The sequence below is a fragment of the Hippoglossus hippoglossus genome, chromosome 24, assembly GCF_009819705.1.
Source record: "Hippoglossus hippoglossus isolate fHipHip1 chromosome 24, fHipHip1.pri, whole genome shotgun sequence".
NCBI classification, from domain to species: domain Eukaryota; kingdom Metazoa; phylum Chordata; class Actinopteri; order Pleuronectiformes; family Pleuronectidae; genus Hippoglossus; species Hippoglossus hippoglossus.
The window spans coordinates 3,922,883-3,943,814 of record NC_047174.1 but is presented as its reverse complement, the minus strand read 5'-3'; the positions used below and the strand labels follow the sequence as shown (position 1 = coordinate 3,943,814).

At 43.8% G+C, this 20,932-nt stretch overlaps 3 protein-coding genes across 8 annotated transcripts in view; 2 read left to right on the top strand and 1 right to left on the bottom strand.

The window, feature by feature from the left end:
- The window catches only part of clu (clusterin), a 34,253-nt gene that overhangs the window by 10,746 nt on the left and 2,575 nt on the right, over positions 1-20,932 (top strand). The window contains exon 11 of one of the 2 annotated variants that reach the window (XM_034580503.1): positions 15,972-15,978. The gene's annotated coding sequence lies outside the window, so the exon portion shown is untranslated. Of the gene's footprint in view, positions 1-15,911; positions 15,932-15,971; positions 15,979-20,932 lie in introns of those variants that run through there. The other variant, XM_034580502.1, reaches the window with a different exon arrangement.
- Positions 21-13,505, bottom strand: reps1 (RALBP1 associated Eps domain containing 1). Of its 5 annotated transcripts, none has more exons than XM_034580495.1 (19): positions 12,725-13,504; positions 11,053-11,176; positions 9,632-9,861; positions 8,800-8,971; positions 7,876-8,006; positions 6,790-6,952; positions 6,642-6,705; positions 5,758-5,912; positions 4,437-4,558; positions 3,917-3,994; positions 3,065-3,152; positions 2,682-2,783; positions 2,383-2,443; positions 1,994-2,192; positions 1,688-1,882; positions 1,257-1,346; positions 942-1,096; positions 744-849; positions 21-662 (listed from the first exon to the last, which is right to left on the bottom strand). In XM_034580495.1, the coding sequence occupies exons 1-19, from the start codon at positions 12,875-12,877 to the stop codon at positions 594-596; spliced, it is 2,457 nt and encodes an 818-aa protein (XP_034436386.1). In that variant the 5' UTR covers positions 12,878-13,504; the 3' UTR covers positions 21-593. The 5 variants fall into 5 exon arrangements, with proteins under 5 accessions (XP_034436386.1, XP_034436385.1, XP_034436383.1 ...); XM_034580494.1 differs by having other exon boundaries at positions 3,917-3,997; positions 8,800-8,968; XM_034580492.1 differs by having other exon boundaries at positions 3,917-3,997; positions 12,725-13,503.
- On the top strand, positions 15,977-19,975 carry abracl (ABRA C-terminal like). The gene is made up of 3 exons (XM_034580506.1): positions 15,977-16,116; positions 17,120-17,185; positions 17,494-19,975. The coding sequence occupies exons 2-3, from the start codon at positions 17,125-17,127 to the stop codon at positions 17,676-17,678; spliced, it is 246 nt and encodes an 81-aa protein (XP_034436397.1). The 5' UTR covers positions 15,977-16,116; positions 17,120-17,124; the 3' UTR covers positions 17,679-19,975.

Genomic DNA, 20,932 nt, shown 5'->3' with positions numbered 1-20,932 from the left:
AAAGTTGTTCAACACTTGCAAACTCTGCAAAATTTAATATATTTACTTAAGATTGATAATGATCTTGGGTCTTTTCTTTAAATATGCCAGATTCTTAATACGGCGCGGCTGTAACCCCAAGAGAGGAACAAACATACTGATGCTAGCCTCAAGTAAGTCACTTAACAGGAACACAAATACACAAACAGTCGCACCAACACGTGACACACACACACACACACACACTCCGCCTTTCTTCTTCAGTCATTCAGAGTTAATTAGACGCCAGCATTTGCAGCGTCTCGTCCGCTTCTCCGGAACCATTCCTCAAGTTCACCGCCGTCCTCACCTTCGCCTCTCTTCAGAGAAGATTGAAAAAGTGCCAGTTTGTGAAACCCCCCTGCGCGCCCCCCGTCGCCTCGTCCCGCTCGGTTAAGACTGTGCCCTCCGGTCCGCCGGGTTGATGATTGATAAGTGAGAGAGTTTTAACGGAGAACCCTGGGGCAGGTCGGAGCCTCGAGGGAAAGCCGGGATGATGGAAGGAGCGAGGGAGGGAGGGATTCACACCGAGGGCCACAGCTTTGCTTCAGATGAACCACAGCCAGGTTTTTCCTCTAAAGATGAGAGAAAGGTCTGAGCTGCTCCAGCTGGACTTCCAGAGATATCCTCTCTTCAAGCAGGTCCTGTGGAAAGACCAGTTTGGAGTTAACGTTATATTTTCTACTAAAGGAGAAGAAGAACATCTGAGTCTTCAGCCTCGGTACCTTCAGCTGTTGCTGCAGTTCACTGTTGAGTCGCGCCAAGACTGTGTTCGTCTCCTTGTTTCTTCTGATTGAAGCTTGAATCGCTTTTTTGTCTTTTCCTACCGACCTGAAGACACAAATACAAGCTTTTTATTTAAGTTACACAAATTAAAATTAACCACTTGCCTTTAACCAAACCTTCCAAAGTGTGTTTCCTACCTGGGGATGGAGGGCTGAGTGGCGAGCACAGCAGCTATGATGTTGGATTTCTGTGGACCGTGCTGCTCGTCCTCTGGTCGGAGCTCGTCTTCAGATTTCAACCTCCGACGCACGGGTTTGGGAGGCGGAGCTAGTGGACCAGATGCACCTTTGGCCTGATGGGAAAAAAGAAAACACAGACAAAAATTAACATATGCAAGTGAGTGGGATAAAACACATTACATTCGTTAGCATTGGTCTTCGTCATGGTAACAAGTAGATTGATCATTTCTTCTGTAGTGTGGTACAGTGGTTTCTCAGCAGATGTTCACATACAGAGTTCACAGTAGCCGTGGTTCTCTCATCTGCTTGACCGTCACTCTTCACTGTTCTTAAAGGACCAGCGCCCTCTGGTGCCTTTTCCACCTGTGGACACAAACACACAAACAGTTTAAAAGGGGTTTATGTGAGGCGGCTTTTCAATGTGTGGATGTTCGATAAGGTTTCAGGTAAATAAAACCTCCGACCGGTTCTGATGAAGCATTTAATGACTCAGTAATCCAACGACTCTGTTGTAAAACCTTTGATCGCCGACGGGCTATAAAAAAGGTGTCTGTGTGAAACTGTCTTCAGAGAGTTTGGGCGTTTCTCGTTGTACGTTCAAGCAACGGGACCCACTCGGCTTTCAGAGTTTTTAAATCATTTGCTAAATATTTACCACGAGTGAACCTTGAAATAGAGACACAACAGTCCAGGTGAGAACTGACCTGTCCGGCCTCGCTGTGTTTGTCGACCTCCGGCAGACTGGAAGGCTGCTCCGAGGCAGCGAAGGCCTGGAACTGACTGAAGTCTGCGAAATTGGGCTGTTGAGGAATCTGCTGGGGCGAGGTGGTGGTGAGTCCTGCGCCCCCTGCTGGTACAGCCTCTGCCTCCACACGATGCCCAGTATGTGGTGCGGATGACTGTGGAAAAGGAGTCAAGAGCCTTTTTATCCCTGAAACCTAAGACTGAGCGAACTGTATATAAATGAGATGCAAAGTGACTTTCACATGTTGTGTAGCCGTCAGTCTGACCTGTGTGGGCAGCGGTCGAGGAGGCACAGCCGGCGGGTAAGCTATCGTAGAGGGCTGCTGCTGTCCCGGGGCCGACGCGGCGGCGAAGGTGCGATTCATGTCCAGAGACGAGGAGCGAGAGTGAGAGGCGTGAGGCCGAGGGGGAGGGGGAGGAGGGGCCACCACCTGCAGAGTCTCTGGAGACGTCCCCGACTGAGACCTGAGCACAAGACACAAAATAATATTCAATCCCTCAGAGCCCAAAGTGAATGTTAATCACTTTAGTTAAGAAATACGACAAAATAAAAAAGGAAATCTTGCCATAGGAGAAGTTGCCGATTCCTTTTTTGATGTATAAAGCAATAAATAAATAAAAACTAAAATAAATGATTGAAGTCCTATCTACTGACCTTTGTCTTGTGATTGGCTCCTGGTCTGAGGTGTAGGAGTCTGAACTGCTGTACCCATCACCTCCACAAGACAAAGAAAAACACCGTCAACCTACTCACGTATAAACCATTAAATAACATTTCAAGTATACAGATATACAACATCAACACAGTACAAAATGGCAAAACTAACAATGGACTTCATTGCTAATATACCTAATGCAATTTATGATGCATCTGAAAAGTTTCAGGAGCCCAAAGTATCTATAGATCACAAGCTTTGACTCAGCCTCTGGAACAGCAGCCCCTGGTTGACTTACCCCCAGAGTTGGCGGCTACAAACTTCATGGAGGCGGGCAGATTGGTTTCTTCTGACAGTTCTGGAGGTTGGGTGAGCAGAGGACTTGTGGGGTGATTGTTATCTGCAGGTTAAAGGAAACGTCGTGAGTCTGAGGTCGGATCAGCAGTTTCAAAATCTGATAAGGATTTCCGCTGCATGTTCATGAATAGTGCAGCGTAACATCATGACTTAAAGCCAATGCCAAAGAGAAGTGAAATCTTTATTAGAGGACGTATCAGCACATATATTATATATTTGTATATATCTTTACACATTATGCTAGAAACTGATTCCTTTAATAATGATGTATTATTATAAATCAGGATGTTCACAGTCAGACATGAGGCTTGAAGGTTTTCTCACCACTGCCAGTTCTCTTCAGCTCCATCTCCTGCATGTGGATCTTACTGGGCGTCATCCGGATGGGAACCGGGTGAACGATGGCTGTGTCCTGGACGACAGAAGAGACAAGGCGACAGGAGGTGAGACGGGAAGGTAGACATGTTTCACGTCTCCATCATTAACTGAATCTGATTCTTAAATAACAGTTTCATAAATTCATGTTGTAGTGACGCTCTTTGTCCACCGTCTGAAACTCCAAACTGCACATCATTTATTTTTGCTATTCCAAAATGTGAGGGTGGAAAAAGTTATAAATTAAAAGATGATTTATTTCACCATTCAGGTTCTGCTAAGTGATTTTAATGTTGGGATTTCAGCCCAGAAATACAGAGCACTTAAAAGAAATTTGAGAAGATGCAGTAAAGCAAATTGTGGTGGCCAATACTGTACTTTCATCAGATTACTTATGTAATTATGTTGAGTCTCCCAGAGGCAATTATTGCTGTAGGGAGAGAAAATTCTGCCTGAGAGACAAAAACAATTTTCTACTACTTGGACAGCAGCACCAAGTACTTTAAAAAACCTATAGCAACCATATGTGGAAACATTAGCAGACACAATATGCACTAGTAACTGGTGGATGTCACTGTAGGAAAATAAAAAGTGATGTCCAAGAGTAGCTAAGCCAGCCAGATCACAACACACGCCGTCCACTGCTGATGCAGCAGACTGCACTGACAAAGAACTTCATGCACAGATAGAGAGACATAAAAAGAAAGAGAGGAGAGAGAGAGTGGGGAGAGAGAGAGATCCAGAGAGGTTAATGTCTGTCCATTAATGGTGAAACCATGCATTACTAAGTGATTGACTTACAGGGTCAGCTGGTGCAATGTTAGAGTCAAATTGGGTCAGAGTTTGTGAGCTGGAGGAGCGCTCGCTAAACGTCTCCCACTGCTGCAGGAGACAGACAGACAGTGAGAAAAAAAACATGTCAGTCGGCCAGTGCAGTGACATCACACATTTACATCATCAGTCTGAGCCGCCGTCGCCGCCGTCATCCGTAAATGTGACGTCACCCGTCGTCCACTGACGACGTGGTGACAGGACGTGGTCGGCGAGCGTGGAGACAACAGACGTCGCCGACTTTCACACAGAACCACCACAGTCCAGGAAGCGAGAGAAGAGGTGGTGAATTATCAGTAATTATGTCTGATGATGAAGAGGATGGAGCGGCAGTCGATACATGACGGATGATGGATGAAGAAAATGCCGCGTGGCCCATTTAACCCTCAGCAATTACGTCAGATGAATCAAACACAGCAAAAGCAAACAGGCGCAGAGTTTACAGTACGTGTGAAAATACAATAAGTGACTTGTGTGTGCGCGTGTGAACCTCATTGCTCTGGTTCATCTCTGGCCAGGCCTGGTTGAGGGAGGGCATGGAGGGAGACTTGTTGGGGGGGTCCTCCACCGGAGAGCCCGAGTATCCCACGTCAGCAGCTGTCTCTGGGACCTCTGTGTCAGAAAAGGACAAACAGGTTATACTCTTACACAGGGGGGCGGGGCGGCCAATGAATGGTGAGGCGGTCTCAGACTTTTGGACCCTTCTGTATGAAGCTTTCGATAATTAACACATGTGATAAATAAACTGCAAAACACACTGACTACAAATGACTGTTGGGAATGTTTCTTTTGGAAGTTACATGCAATATTCCACTTGTGATTTTGCAATTTCCTTCAACCAAAGTAACAAGTAAAACAAATATTTTGTCAGTAAAACGAACCAAACGGACCTTCACTAATAAACAGGATACACCTTGTTTGGTCCGTACAAAAGCTCAGTGTATCTCTTCACTGGACATTGCGGCTTCAAGGGAAGATTAGTGGCTGCTGCTGGTGGTGTCATATATATCAAGCAGATGGGAGAAGTGTCAGTGCTCTGCTGTAAAGACTGTTCCTCTAAATAACAGGGAGATTTGGTGCAGAAGCAGGAGAAGCAGCAGAAAAACCAATATCTTCAATTAATTTACATTTAACGATCGCAAATTGAAGTAGGACAGAGAAGCAACAACAACCTGGAAACTCATCTGCATGGTTAGCATGGCTCTGCGGGCTGAGGCAGTCGTGGCCGACAGAAATGAAATAAATGAATTACTGAAGCTGCTGATTTGTTGCATCAGCTTCCGTATCTGCAATTTCTCTGAGATGAATACAAATAGAGGATGTAATATTATCAGCAGCAGTTTTAGGAACAGCAGCTTTTGGCAACAGCAGTGATACACACTCTGCATGTGTTCCGTTTGATTATCTATCACCAAAGGTTTTGTGTTTGTCTCAAATAAAAAAGGGATTTAGCATCATGTGAAGCTACAACTCTTAAAATACAATGAGCTCCACTGGAGTCTTCCTTCCATGTATCATCATGCTAATTATGGGGATCAACTAATGAGTGGACGTCATGTTGCCTGGCAGCAGGATACTTGGCTTGAGCATGAAAAAGTAAAGCCCTGTCAAATGAGCGACCTACAACCCACAAGAGGGCAAGTGTTGCACGCTGCAGCGCTGTCACCTGACAGATTTTATGAGACCCGAGGTTGAGTGGAGGGAGGGAGGGAGGGAGGGAGGGAGGGAGGAAAGAGAGAGAGAGAGAGAGAGAGAGAGAGAGAGAGAGAGAGAGAGAGAGAGAGAGAGAGAGAGAGAGAGAGAGAGTTTACCGGCTGAGTCATCCAGGTCAATCAGCTTTGGCATCAGGCTCTCGGGCAGCTTCTCGGGGAGGTCATAGCCATTCTTCCTGGCCACCACCAGGTGAAAGGCGGCACAGAACTCGTCCAGGGTCAGTGCTCCGTCTTTGTCGAAGTCTGACAGCTCCCTTCAGAGACAAATCACACACACAAGTGAGTCTGCAGCTCAGCAGTGAGCTTATTCAAAATGGATCAGCAGCCTTTGAATCGGCCTTTGTCTTTACAGCATCATTCAAAAAGTCAACTTCAGCTTTTTGCTAGTTCTGTTTTATTGGGTGCATCAGAGTGGGAACATCAGTATTTATGCAGGTTCTTCTTTTATACACGACATGTAGTGTGTGAAGCTCATGATCCGAGTAGTAACGTTTGAGTCCTGTTCATGATCCGGAAAAATTAAATGAATTCTCACACCAATGCAAACAGGCCTGTAAGACTGGTCACATGAGCCGACGGCTGTGTAGCGATTAACTCTGTAATTATTCAGGAACATTTTATTTCCCCTTCAAAACAATGGCAGCTTGATAGACTGGGGGTTTCCCATTACACATAAAAGAGCTGTGCAACATCATGATGAGGGTTAGATCAGTTCTGACAGGAACCAGTCACAGGTTCCTGCCCCGTGCACTAGAACCTTTAATGGTTCCCCATATCAAGTTGACCCAGTTACCAAAGTAAAGACATTTCTCCTTTCATCCTGTCTTAACCTTCCATGTTGTAAAAGCCATCACCGGTTAAACATATGGTCAACAAGTGCAGCAACAGTTGCACAGATGGTTCAGACATCTTGACAATGCACTTCAATCTCTTCAAGACGGACGAACACAGCTGAGACCGACACTTTCAGGATTCAAACTCACCAAATATGCGACAGCTCTAAAATCGGTAGTTTTGATTTGGTGAAGAATTCTTTCGCTGCTGAACCTGGGACACAAAGAAACATGATCAGTCCAGGTTTTTACAGATAACCTGTTTGTTTCGTGTGTGTGTGTTTGTGCATTTTCCTACCAGGTATGAAGCCAGTGAGGTCCGGCTGGATGGTTTTAAACTGGTTAATATAATACTGTCGCTGCTCGTCCGTGATCTTCCAGGGATCGTCGTAGCCGCTGGACTGTCGCTGCATCTCATTGGTCGACCCTGCCGAGGCCGCAGTTCGTATCGTTGTGTTATCCTGTGAGAAACCACGTGGAAGATTGGCAGAAACTATTAGGAAAGTAGTCCCTGTTAAAACGACATAATTAAAAACACATAATTCATGAAAGCAGGTTAGGACAAAAAGTGCAGTTTCTTCAGTGATGGTATCTACTGCTTGCATCTTTCTGTTTCTGTTTCGTTCAATAATGTAATACAACGGTGATGTAGCGAAATGTTTTCTTTATTTTTATTAGACTCTAAATAATTCTGAGCTATTGAACTAGCTCGACAGAGGAGTCTGAGAGGAATAACATTATCTGAGAAACTAGAATCAAGGGCACTCGGAGAGCGCATACCTCTGCCAAGGCTAATATCCTCCCTCGCTGTGTTTAAGAAAGTGGAAAAAAATCCTGGATCTGCTCCAAACTTTAATGTGTTCTTCCTTGGGTCGTGCCCCACCCCTCTACATAATTTAATTAAAAATCGGTTCAGTAGTTATTGAGCAATCCTGATGGCAGACATACAGACAGTAATGAAAACATAACCTCCTTGGCTGAGTGTTTATCTCGTCACAGGGTACAGGAGCCTTCACACTTTCTTGATTTGTCTGAACAAGGCCTAACAAGCTGCGTCAGTTTCACGCCGGCAGATAAAGCACTGATGTAAAAATTTGGCGGATGTTTGAAGTGCCCCTGTGGGGACTGTGATATCTCCGGCTTTATGTTTGCAGTGTGTGACGGCGACTTTCCATCTGCTGTTAGAGGTTGATGATGTTTACCGTTAAAACACAAACGTTACAGTCAATCCCATAATCTGCGATTCTGATAACATTTACTTATTAATCTCCAGTCGGTCACTGGTGCGTCCTGAGGCACGACACGTACGCCTCGCCAATGTGTACGTTTATCGGTGAAAGGCAGATCTTTTCGAGACCGTGACAGAAGCACAGCAGTGGCCTACCTGGGCCGATGAGGGATGCATTCCAGGGAGTGTGCTGGATGGGGGGGTGTCTGCTGTGAAACTGACCCAACTCTCCTGACCCGGTAAAGGGGGCGAGTGGGACGGCCACATGCCCTCAGCCGGAACTGGACCTGGATGGAGGAAGAGTTTGAGAAGTACAGTCACATCCAATGCAACACAAATACAAATACTGTGTTATTAGGAAAGGATCAAGGCTGAAACTAACAATAACTAACTAACTCTCCATTGAAATGTTTAGTTTTTTAAAAGTTTTAAAAGCTAAAAAACCCTGAAGTGACCAATCTGTGTCAAACTCAATGATGTTCAGTTTACTGTATTTTCTGACAAAGACAAGCTTTGAATTTTCTGACATTTCAGAAAGTGGAATCAGAAATGTTTTGCCATTTAAACTAGGAAAATCTCTTTATCAATTACATGGATTATGGAAAAAAGCAGGCGATTCATTTTCTATTTATTGCCTTAACCTAACATCTCCTCCACATTTTGTCATAACAAAAGTAAAGCACAGGTCATGTGATGTCTACTTTGTTTCCTTTATGAGTAACTGCCTTACTCAGCAAGAATTATTAATAGTGTGTACGAGCGGCAAACAGCAGGAAGTAAAAACCAACTGATATGCTTCACACGACTCTTTTTCAAGATCATCAACACTAGTGACAACTTCTCTTTCCATTGTCCACACCTGGAGTCTTTCATGTAGACTGATGCTGTTTTTAATGTCAGAACCCAGGAATCAGTGTAACAATAAGTCAGGGTCTCACTTTGTTTGTGGGGTTTTGTTATGTTGTTGAAATAGGAAAAACATCCAAGATTGTCTTGTTTTTTTGGGGGAGGGGTTTGTTGATCGACAACTCATTGTAGCTGGACGTTTATTTTAAAACAATGTAGGTCAGAGGATGTTACCCGTTGGTGGTTCTCTGAACTGCGTCCACACGGCTCCAGCTGCCGCCGCCACCACCGCCGGCTGTCTGTCTGCGTTTCCTCCGCTGTGCTGCCGCTGGTGTTTCCTCCAGGAGTGAGGGGAAGTGGGGGGGGACTGGTCAGGGGAGACCACTGGAGACGTCGGTTCAGGCTGCTAATGGATAGGAATATAATTAAACATTTTAATTCAACACATAAAGGAAGAAAGAGACGTTAGCTTTCAGATCGCATCTCAAATTCTACTAGAATGGCAAAAACAATGCTAAACAATCCTACACATGATTGTCTAGTTCTTATAATATACATATAAAAGAAAAAAGGAAGTGGTCTGACTCATTTTTCATAAAACAAAAGTGAAAATAGGTTCTGGTAAAAAAAAACTATGAATTTTGAACTGCCAAATAAAGGCCACTAAATGCTACAGGGATGATGAAGGAACCAGTGAATGAACATGTCACAATAGATGCAAATAGGTAAGAGCTGAGGAAGATGCCTTTACACAAACACACTGACTGTTTCTGCATCAGAAAACTTCAGACAGTATTAAGAGCTGGAGGCAATCAAACAGACACAGGAAGAAACACAGGAAATGCAGCTGTATTCCAGTGGCTTATCTTTAATAAACACTGGTTGCAACTGTGACAGGAAATAGCATGTGTCTGCAATGCTCCCCAAGAGATATATGATGGTATTATGGCTGATTTAATGCAGTTATCACAGAACTAATTGTGGAAAAACACAGCACATGTGTTTATAATTCAACCCGCAGCCTTAAACTATGCCTCATTTATCATAATTAAAAGGAATAACACACCTGTGGTTCTATGTTTGTTGCCAGGGGCTGGATAACCTCGTGGACAGGAAGTGCGATGGAGGTTGCAGGACCTTTCTTGTTCTGGAGTCCCCTTGCTGGTGGCCTGGGTATTACTGCAGTAGCAGAAGCTGGGTACAGACCCTGGCTGTCGGTGTCTGGATAGAGCGCCGCGTGCCGCGCCTCTGCCTCGTTCTTCCCCACCACGAACCGGGGCAGTGCCAGGTCCTTGACTAGAGAGACGGGAATCCATTCAGAGGATTAGAGGAGAGATTTGTTTCATGTTGATTTAAGGAATGAAGCTAGAACTCCAACATCATCAGTCTGTGAAGTTTAGTGGATTTGAGGAGTAGGTTTTTGCTGTTTGGGTTTAGTTTTCCAGAGTAGAATCTCTACTTCCTTTACTTCACTGAGTGACTACCTACATTTCCCAGAATGCCTGGAGACGGAGCATTAACTTGTTGCAATCAGCTGTGGTTTGTATGTGTTCATGCAGAAGGTGCCAGCTGTAGAATGAGAGCAATGTAAAAGTATCTCATCCGAGAGTAGAGCTGCTTCCTCAAAATAATACAAACCTCTGAACACTGGTCAATTGAAAGCTCCAGTCGCTGCAGTAAAATGGGTGTTTGTGTCTTCTACTGTATGAAGCTGAGTGTCAGAGCTAAAAAGTGAAAACAGAAAAGAATCTGTATTTCTCTCCTGTCACGGGACTGAGAACTGGTACCGTTTCTTTCAAGCTTATAACTTGTAATCTCGCAGCTTAAGATGAAGTTTTTGGAGCATATACACATCAAGTGATGCAATCCTTTCAGCAACTTCATTTTGTACTAGTTTACCCTAAACAAGTAACAGTGTGTGACATCTTCCCTTGTGTTTTTTGAGAGCAGTCACACCAAAGGCAAACAGGAAAAAAACAATTTTGCAGTTAAACTCTCGAAGGGTTTACACAAGAAGCTTTGTTTAGTTAGGAAATAGAAACTAGTTTAAACTGTTATTATTGTCAAGCACCTGATAAAAACGTTGGGCAACAGTGACCTGAAGTGCTGAAAGAGCAGTGGCTCTAATTTCTGATTAGATGTTCTTGTTCAAGGTGATTAATATTTTTCCCCATACGCTCAAACAGCAATTTGGGTTTGCTAAAGGACACGTGGGCAGGAGGATCTTGGGATCAAATCATCAGCTCAAGGATTAATGAAGAACTGATTAAGATGAGGGGTTTGTTCCGTTCTAGAAAGCAAAAAGAGGAGAGCACCATTATGTGCTTAAAGATTTTAAATAAAAAAGAAAGGTCAGGTGGCCAGAGAACCTGGTCAGCCGTTATGCGATGGTATTTTCTGGTGAATCTCTGGTGTGAAGAGTCCAATCTAAAGCAGGAGAAAAGGGCAAAAACAGTGGCAATGATTCAAAGTCCACCGTGGACTCACCCGAGTTGAGGCTCTCCACCCTCAGGGGCAGCCCGGACTGGGCGATGGCGATGAGCTTGAGAGCGATGTAGAACTGGCTCCTCCCGAAGTGACCCAGTCGAGTTGCTCCACAAAGCTCTGTGATCTAAAGCCCCAGACGAGGACAGGAAGGAACAGTTAAGGTCGCCTTCGCCTGAAACTCTGATATGAACGATTTCTGATAAAGAGGAAGGAGGAACTGGTCTTCACTTGCAGACGTTATACCTCATTATACCTAGACATTTCTAAATATCTGAACAGGCTTCTTGCAAGCTGGTAGATTGAGCAGTGAAAGGTGCACAGAAACACAAAGGTGAGAGAAAGGTAAGAGCGTATGATGTGTGGTTTAATTATTGATGTGTGGATACAGTAAAATACACAGGGAATTAAACTTCATACACATTATTATGACTCCTTTAAGTGGGAGGCCTTCAGCCCCGTGAGCCACAACACAGACAACCCACCACGGCTGACTGATCCCTTTCTCGCTGACAAAGAACTTTCTTATGATTGTGTGTGTGGGGTGGGGGGTGGGGGGGATACAAAGTACCAGTCACTATTCTCAGCCTGTTACAACACGACATTGTAGCCGTACCCGTCTCCCTCCCTCTCTCCCTCTGTCTCTCACAGGCCACAGCAGCGTTCAGTGTGCATATCGGAAAGTAGAGGATAACAACACAACAACACAGCTCGCCCCTTGTTGACCTTGAAAATGATGCTGAGTCACAAACTGCAATGATTGGGCCTGCTGGGAGACCTGAAGTCCCCAGAATGAGCTGCTGCTGTTTGACTGCTGGTAACTGTCAGCTGGGGGGGTGGGGCTGGGTGGGAGGTTATGTTTTCACCCCCCCCCCCCCTGTCCATTCGCTTGTTGGCTGGTTTGCTTTGTATGTTTGGAAGCAGGATTACGCAAAAACTGCTCGACAGATTTCCATGAAACTTGAAGGACGCATCAGGGAAGAACATGTGAAACACTGTTGCGACTCTGGATTCAGGGAATGATTTTGGGATCTTGATGAAAATAGAAGAATAAAACACATTTAGGGAACTAAATGTGTGCAATTTAGTGCCACTTGATTGAATTTAAGGGAACTAACAGGCCTTGGTGGATGTATGTGCTTTACAGAGTGCCTAGATAGTGGTTTTCTGTGTGTGTGTGTGTGTGTGTGTGTGTGTGTGTGTGTGTGTGTGTGTGTGTGTGTCTTCTCTTAAACGTGTATTTTTGAGACAGTCTGGGTTTGATGACATCTTGTCTACGTTCCCAATATGTCAGCACGACCTGGTGAACACCACAATAGCAGATGTTGAAGTGAAAATGGAAGGAGAGAGCTGGACGTGATGCAGCTGAGGACAATTTAGCAGCTGAGACATGTCCCTGATCAGAACCAACCCAGCAGCAGACACTTTGAGATCATGTTCTGTCCTGAGAGCAGGAGGAGAACCTGGTTCATCTCTCTCTTTGGGCTAAGGCTAACGTTAGCCAGAAGAAGGTGTGTCTCCGTCGCTGCGCAGCATTGCTAACCCCACCGGGGCTAACCCCACTTCCCCTGGCTGACAGGTCGGCTCTGACAGCCGGGCACGTCTGTGAGACACCTCCGCCCCCTCCGCAGCCTCACCCCCCCACAGTGTGATCACAACACTCAGGCTAGCTTACCTGCAGGACAACTTCGCTGGGCAGCTGGGCCGCCCGGAAAAGGTCAAGAACTCTGCCGTTGGACGCCACTTTCTTGGTGTTGTCCGTGTCGCAGTAGGCGAACAGATCCGAGTAGTATTTCTGCTCGACGTCGGTCAGCGTGAGACTTTCCATCGTGGCACCGAATCGCAGCCGAAAAAAACAACCCCAGACGAGTTTCGGCCGTGGATTAGCCCCTTAGCCAATGGCCGGGGCAGGATCCCGAAAAAATGGGCGAGACTTCAGGATTTCCAACTTAGCTAGCGTCGGTGCACCAGCTAGCGCGGAGGTTAGCGGGGGTGATGCTGCTCGCAGCGCGGGCACCGCTCTCTGCAGGAGCCCCCGGTGCCAGCAGCTAGCAGCGGGAGCCGGTCGCCTCCTCGCGGCGGAAATGCGGCGCGTTTCCAGACACTTTGAGAACTTGTTGGGCCACCGGAGCCAACAGCTGGCTAGCAGCGGAGCTAACGGCTACCTGGGTGCACACAGGCACCGACGTCAAGCTAACCAGCGACCCCGCTCCGCCCCGGACACGCGTCGCGTTCACCCTCGCGTTGTCTGTGCGTGAAGCGCTGCCCGGACGCGCTCTCTGCGTTTTCGTTGCGGGCGAAGTCCCGTGCGGGGCCGTCAGACGCAAAGTTTCTGGGTCCTCGGGTTCCTTCCTCTGGTGATCGGAGCCGCCATTCCTGCTGCCAGCGTCCGTCCGTCCACCCAGAGACAACACCACACTTCCGCCTCGGGTCTTCAACTTAAAAGGTCCAGTGTGGAAGATTGAGCTGAAAGGGATCTACTGGCAGGAATTTAATATAAAAGGATCCTAGTGATGTTTTCACTAGTGTGTTTCATCTAAATTGTACGAATTGTTGTTTTCTTTACCCTAGAATGATCCCTTTAAATTTAAATACTTTATATTTACATCAGGAAGCGGGTCCTCTCTACGGAGGCAGACATGTTTTGTTTGTTTACAGTAGCCCAGGCTGGACAAACTAAACATCTTTTGAGTTTTTATGTCAACTGAAGCTGTCACAGGTTCTCTTTCATGTTTGGAGGAGGAGGGTGAGCTGAGGGGTTTTCAGCTGCAACATGCAACTTCACCACTAGAGGTCACTAAATTCTACACACTGTACCTTTAAGAGACCCGCTCATATTTGCTTGAACTAAAATGAACGTTCATATTTATGTGTATTTTAATTTAAGTTAGTATCCGTGTCAAGTGCCCTCAGTATTTTCAGTGTGTCAGTTACATTATTATTAATAAAATAATTAGACACGCAGCCAATATCACTTTCACTTTACATCTTAAGTGTGATTGTATTGCAGCCAAGGGTGAATACTTTAGTTCCTGTGGGGCCCCACACGCACCTTATATAATAATGACTTTATTTATATAGCACCTATCAAAAATAAAAACAAGGATACACACATTTAAAATCTCTCTATGTATATATATTGTGTAGTTTGTGGTAATTTGATTAATTGGACATGTGTATAATCACAATAGAAACTGATTCAATGAGAACCTTCCAGTGGGTGGTACCTATTGTCTGTCAGAGAGGGAGAACTGTATGGAGCATATTCCCAAATAAAGTTTGTGTTAAACAAAGTAACAACAAGCAACAGATCAGTGGGAGCCCCCCCCTTTAGCTCGTAACACTTGTCTAATAAAAGTTTCTTCAAGCATTGTAAGTCCCCCTGAAACACAAAGGCTCGCTTTTATTCTGAAGTGGAACTCTCTAAACTTCCGGTACAGTCTCGTGTGACCTGTGGCTAACTTGACATCAGCGCGAGCTCGCTCAGCCTGCAGGGACCCGGATGAGTGATTTCAAAATAAAAGCTGCGCTGAGTCCCTGAATGTGAGTTTACCAAGTTTCATGAGTTTTCAAGCACAGTTCGCTCCTCAAGAATTCACTGAAACCTCGACATACACCTGCCAACGTACCTGCCATGTTAAATCTGCAAATGAACATTATTGGCCAAATAAATAACAAGATACATTACTGTAACTCTAACAGCCCTTGATTGCTGGTGGTAAATATTACAAAACCATTGGATACAACCATGAAATAACTTTTTTATTTCACAAAATGTGCCTCATATAAATGAAAAGAGATGAATGGTGCAAACAAAGATAAATCCTCCACTGTACCTGAAAAAGTCAGCACTCCGGTGTGATTAATACATTGAATGATGCACTGTGGACCAATGTACACCTGTGCTTTTCCTACTATGACAAGTCAACATGTCTGCTATGACACAGGCCTGTTGCTGGGGGCTGCTGTGGCACGAGAACAGAAATGAACAGGATGTTGAGGAAATGATGAAGAAATGATGAAGAAACAGAAACCAATAGATGCAGTTAACAGTGGGAGGAAAGGGGATCGAAGCTTTCAGCACAAAAAAGTGACTTGTAGTTTTATTTTGCTTAGAATGTAACACAAATACAATCGGTTGCAAACTTCTTGTGAGTTTTCTGGGGCCTGATATCAAGAGCTTTTTTCTTTAATTTTGCATATTTGCTCATTGAACATCGGTGTAACCGGTTACATGCGTCATTCTGACATGAGTTCAAAAGGTAAAACTTTATTTAAAAGCAGAAAACAAGCACAAGAGCTCCTGTACTTCTTCTTTGCCATATATGGGGCAGCAGCCTGCAAGAATCACACATCTGTCACAATGAAGTCAGATGAGCCTTTTACGGTGCCTTCGCGTGTTATGGGAAATTTGGCCACACAGGAAATACAACACATTACCTTGCTTATAATCCAATGTAACAATGGGTCGAATTAAAGTTAAGACCTAATCTGAACCAATGCCCTAATTGGAAATATTCGGTTTATATTAGATCACCAAGAAGGTAATAGAGACAGACAGACAGACACAGAGAGAGAGAGATTTTCTTTTCAAACCACATTTATAATTTAAATAAATAAGCAGCTGCCCCCCCCCCACAACAGAACCAAAATCTTTGGTCAAACACCACTGACACAAAAACTTAATTTCTTCATTTTTCCATCAGAGAGTAAAGTCCTCCGCTCTGACTCTGGCTTCCACCAGCAGCTCCTCGCCTGCAACATTTTCTATCTGGTTTTAACCTGCTTTTTTTAAATGGACAGTTTGGCCTGTCCGACTACATAGTTCACTTCTTTGCATTTTCTTTTTTGGGGTGGGGGGGTGTTGTCCCGAACCCCCCCCCCCCCCCCCCCCCCCCCCCACCCCACCCCACCCCGGGAAATCCGCCCCTGCCTAGAAGTGCTTAAAACCCCTCCGAGCGGACCCTGAACGCAGCAGCTGCAGCAGCACTATCCAGCCGGTGGATGAGGACGATTCTTTAAAAAAACTCCTCAGTTCACAACCCAGGAAACAATCAGAGAAACCAGGTAAACACGTTCATAGAAAAGTTTCTAATCCTGCGCGGGGTCCAGTTGGATTATTGTGTTTACCGACCACGTATTTAATCCGTTTATCGGTAAACTCCAGTCTCCCTGCAGCTCCACTAGCCGGTGGCTAACCGGCGAGCTAGCGTCTCCGGCTCCCGAGGGGGGGGAGAAAAACCTTCCTCCTCGGGAGAAACTTCACAGACACACGAGGACGAACACGAACACGTGGACAAATCCTCGGTCTGTTCGACGGCCGAGTCACGAAGAGCGTCAGTGTGGATGCTAGCCGCTGCTAACCGGTGCTAACCCTCCACTTCCGCATTGACAGTCCGCCCTGTTCATGTTGGAGCGTGTTACCTTCGAGTGAACTGTGCAGGGATCACGTGTGGCGGGTTTGCTGGTTGTTCTCGTATAAATTTGGTTGAAGAGGATTGAAATTAGCATTTGCGTTGTTTCTCTGGTCTTAAATATTTATTTTATTATAAGGAAGAAAAAAATCTCAGCCCCAGACTCCCTTGAGAAAACTGTCATAATTCACATTACCTTGCTTTTAATCCAATTTAACAATGGGATGAATTAAGGTTATGACTTAATCTGAACCACTTCCCCCCTCTGGAGCATTCGGCTTCCATTAGATCACCCAGCAGGGAATAATTAGATTTATATCAATAGTCTCCAAATCCCCCCTGCTTTGCCCAATGTGCACATGATGTCCAATAAGGAAGTTGAACATTTAATTGAAACCAATTCTCCTTGTTGGGTCACGTTCCTGCCGGTTTGAAGAATGGATGAGTTTCTACTTGTAAGAAGGCGTTCGTTGACAATTAAAGCGTCTCACTCTTGAGTAGAGTTTGTCTCGGTGGACTCTCCCTGCTCCTCAGTGGAGTGAACCAGAGACAGTCGCTCCCATCTCATGAGTTGTATTGACCCTTTTTAAAGCTAAATGTAGTAAAGTTCAAATGTGTTGTCTAATCTCGCTTTATTTTGTTTCCCCCCCTTTTAGCGACAATGAATGTGGCCCATGAAGTAGAATTGCTGGTGGGGGAGATTCAGCGACTCGGCAGTAAAAGTGAGTCCGGTGTCAGAATCATGGAACATTCTGTAACTATCTGTAGGAATGTCCACACATGTGTCACTCACACTTAGAAGAAGAATGCTGCAAAGCCACTTGGCACCAAAAACATTTAGTCAATTAAATAATTAGTTGATTGACAGCAAAATAATCAACAATTTTGAAACTTGATTGGTTATTTTTTCTAATTGAAATGTGCAAATATAAAATTTTATCATGATCATTTGCATGTTTTTGCAAGTATTTTTATTTTAAAAAGGAAAATTACTTTATTTACCAGCGTTGTTACTTACTTTTCATTTCAGATGATCTCGGTCAAAGTACGGTGAAGTTCGGCGTGCTGTTTAACGACGACCGCTGTGCCAATATCTTCGAGGCGTTGGTGGGCACCTTGAGAGCTGCCAAGAGGAAGAAGATTATCAGCTTCGAGGGCGAGTTGCTCCTGCAGGGCGTCCATGACCAAGTCGACATCATCCTGCTGCAAGAATGAGACGGAAATCTGGACCAGGCGCTTTTCTACAGCAACTGTGGGTCTCACTGAATCCTTCCAAATTCTGAGCTTCTTGTCCCTGAGCTTCTGTTTCCAGTCATCCTCCTCCATGTATACGGCTCAATATTTGAAGTCAAAACGCACAGATTGCTCCTCACAGTTTGCCATGTTGAACAGACCCAGCTGCCAGGTCGGCATAAGATTGAATTGTGCCAATTTAGAGAATATTTTAGGGTTTTCATGGGCTGGCAAAACAGCCACATTCAAAGTTAAAAATGACAAAGTAGAGTTTCTCTCTTTCTCAGGCGCGGCCTTGCTATCAACCACGGGTCTGTGATGTCACAAACGCACAAATTGGGAACGTTATAGTTTTTGTAACACATTAATTCAGGGTTTTCTTGTTAATTTTTGGGTAAATTACAGTATATGGTAATTGTCACAACGAAATGCCTCTTTTGATGTTACCAGTATCATGAAAATGGCAAGATACTGGTTTAGTTTTAGCACTGCACTAGCAAATTCTCCCTTTCATCAGCCTCAAGTGGCAGTGGGAGTTTAACCAAGACCTAAATGCTCAAAAATCATGTATTGTAATGATTGTTTTCACATATTAATCTAGTGCAGCTTTAGAGCAGCGCGAGTGTGAGTCCACCAACAGTGTCACCTAATGGCCGCTCCATTTATTGTTTACATGAGTCATTAATACTACCTCTTGTGGACTTTTTTAAAAAGACTTGAAAGGACCAGTGCTGTTGGAAATTCAACAATTCCTTCACGGAAACTACAAAGGCAATTGCATTTTAAGAATGTGGCACCTATTTGTATCAGCTGCAGCCTCCAAGAGTAGTTTTTATTCCATCTTTTTTATATGTGGTCTCGAATGAACTTTCTCTGCTCAACAAACTCCTGAGCTTGCCTTTCATAAGAAATAGTTGATTAACAAATGGAGAAACCTTTTCTTTATGTGCCTTTTTTTTGTGTTGCTGTTTCATTACAGGGTGATTGGTGCCAAATGCAAAAGATGATTTGTATTGATTCTCAGGACCAAATCAACATAACCAAAATATGTTAAGTAACACTTGCTATGGCTTAAATTAGGTTCCATACTTGTAACACATTATGTAGATTTATAGTTTTTATTCAGTACTGTAGGTCCGATGAAACTTGCAGATCAGACGTGACCAGTTTGCTCCATTTCCCACCAGCTTAAATCACCATCAATAAATAAATTATCATTGCTTAGTATGGATGCCCAAAGTAGTCCAGATTAAATAAATATGATATGAAATAAGCATATTAATTAATACTGATTGTGCATTATTTGCATCATATCACTCAAGAGAATAAATGACACAAAAACCCTGCTGAAATAAAATGGAGAAATATCATTTTTAGAGTGCAACAGATTTCATATTCATTAAGCGAGTTTAAAAATGTTTAATTATTTTACGGGTAAATTTATATATCTGTATTTACTTGTCATTTATCTAATATCTATCTAATTTGGGCTTCCATAGAGTGGTAATTATTTACATGCACATGAAAGACCAGCAATCGAACAGATTTTTGCTTAATGAATGTAACCTCTACTTGGCAGCTGTTGTTCCCACATGAATAATATCAAACATTTTCCTTCATGTTCACACATCAGATCATTATTTTCTGATGTGACTCGATCAACGCCTGGTCTGCAGGTTTCCTGAGGCTCGTTTAATGTTCACTGCTGTTGTATTAGCCAAACTCTTTGTGTTTCAGGTGTTGGTTTGTTGATTGAGTTTGACTTGATCTATTTTTCTGATCGGTGTAAGAGGTCATTCACCTGCTTCATGACGGTTCTCTTAACTTTGTTTTTGTTGCATAGATGGACCAAAAAAAATCTGGTGAAATCAAGAGAAGGAGCTTGATTATATTCTGATTAGGAATGACAATGAATATAGAAGAAAAGATCAGTCGTGTGTAATATAATCATGGGTTCGGTAAAAGTTGTGGGGACATTGGAGAAAAGCAAGAGAGAGGAAGAAACCTGCTGCTTGTATCACTGTCATTTTGGATTTCAAGATCAACCTGCTGTTGCTGCACTCGCTGTGTGACGGTATTTGGTCAGAGGAGAAAGTTATGATCTGAGCTGTACCAATAACTCAAGCCATTTCTGTCAACTCATGGGTCGGGATGCCTGCACAACGTGTTCAAGTGCGTCATTACTGTCTTTTGTATCGGCAATAACATATTCCTGAAAGAACAGAGGTGTCTGTTACTGTGGAATACAGAACAAAAGAATAAAATCTTTACACTTGAAACCTTCAGTCTGCTTTCTGTTTCTTTCTAATGTTCCCTGATCTCAAAACGACCTGGGAATCACATTTTTGACACTCATGACTTCTTCTCATCTTCTGACTGCAGCTCAAACTCTGCTGCTGCCTTCATGTGCTGTGGGAATATCTGAGCATCCCGGAATTGTTGAAAACTCTCAAGATGCCACCGAGAGCAAAGTCATAAATTAACAAGAAAAAAAAAATCACAATATTAAGTGAATGATTTTTTTCCTGTTTTGGAAATAAGCAGCAAAGAGAACCAGATGTGCCAATGGAGTATTTAGTATTTTGTGAAACCTGCACTAAAGTATGTCTTCAGATGATGTGCCTCATTTCACATTTTAACACAGGTTGATCTTGTAATATTTCCTCCATAAAATGACATGTAACCTAAAATATGACTTATAACATACCAACTTTGTTCTCTTAAGGTACAACTTTGTTTCTCGTAATATTACGACTTCATGCTTGTAAAAACTTTTTTCTTGTAAAATAAGACTTCGTAGAAACTTCAGAGAGACACGTGAGGGATCCCTCTCCCAGGACGGACAGAAGTAGCTGTAACAGAGTACATCAGCAAAATAACAGTATTTACAACATTGATTAGAAGAAAGATATATTAAATATATACAACTGCCTTGTACTTTATTTGGAAATGTGAACTTGTACACACGGTGCAATAAACTGTACATACACACTCCATCCAGTTAAAGTCCAACCACCTTTGAATGTATATAGTCTTAGTTTTGTATTGTATTGCACTTGACTCTTTATAGTAAGCTCTTTTTACCTTGCTTTTAATTGAACTGTTGCACTGCTGAGCCGAGCGGTTTGTCCAACACCTTTCATTGTATATAAAACTTGAAAATTGAAAAATTAAAACTTCTGCCGGTATTCGAAGTGCTAAAATCTGAGCTTTCTCTCGGGTGCGTGAACGCAGCG

What these genes read in the sequence shown, in the direction of transcription:
- reps1 (XM_034580492.1), bottom strand. Translation starts at nt 12,877, where the DNA reads ATGGAAAGTCTCACGCTGACCGACGTCGAGCAGAAATACTACTCGGAT. An exon ending in CAACAAACATAGAACCACAG is followed by an intron (nt 8,972 to 9,631) that starts GTGTGTTATTCC and finishes CCTATCCATTAG; the next exon opens with CAGCCTGAACCGACGTCTCC. An exon ending in GCTGAAGAGAACTGGCAGTG is followed by an intron (nt 2,784 to 3,064) that starts GTGAGAAAACCT and finishes TTTAACCTGCAG; the next exon opens with ATAACAATCACCCCACAAGT.
- abracl (XM_034580506.1), top strand. Translation starts at nt 17,125, where the DNA reads ATGAATGTGGCCCATGAAGTAGAATTGCTGGTGGGGGAGATTCAGCGA. An exon ending in TCAGCGACTCGGCAGTAAAA is followed by an intron (nt 17,186 to 17,493) that starts GTGAGTCCGGTG and finishes TTTTCATTTCAG; the next exon opens with ATGATCTCGGTCAAAGTACG.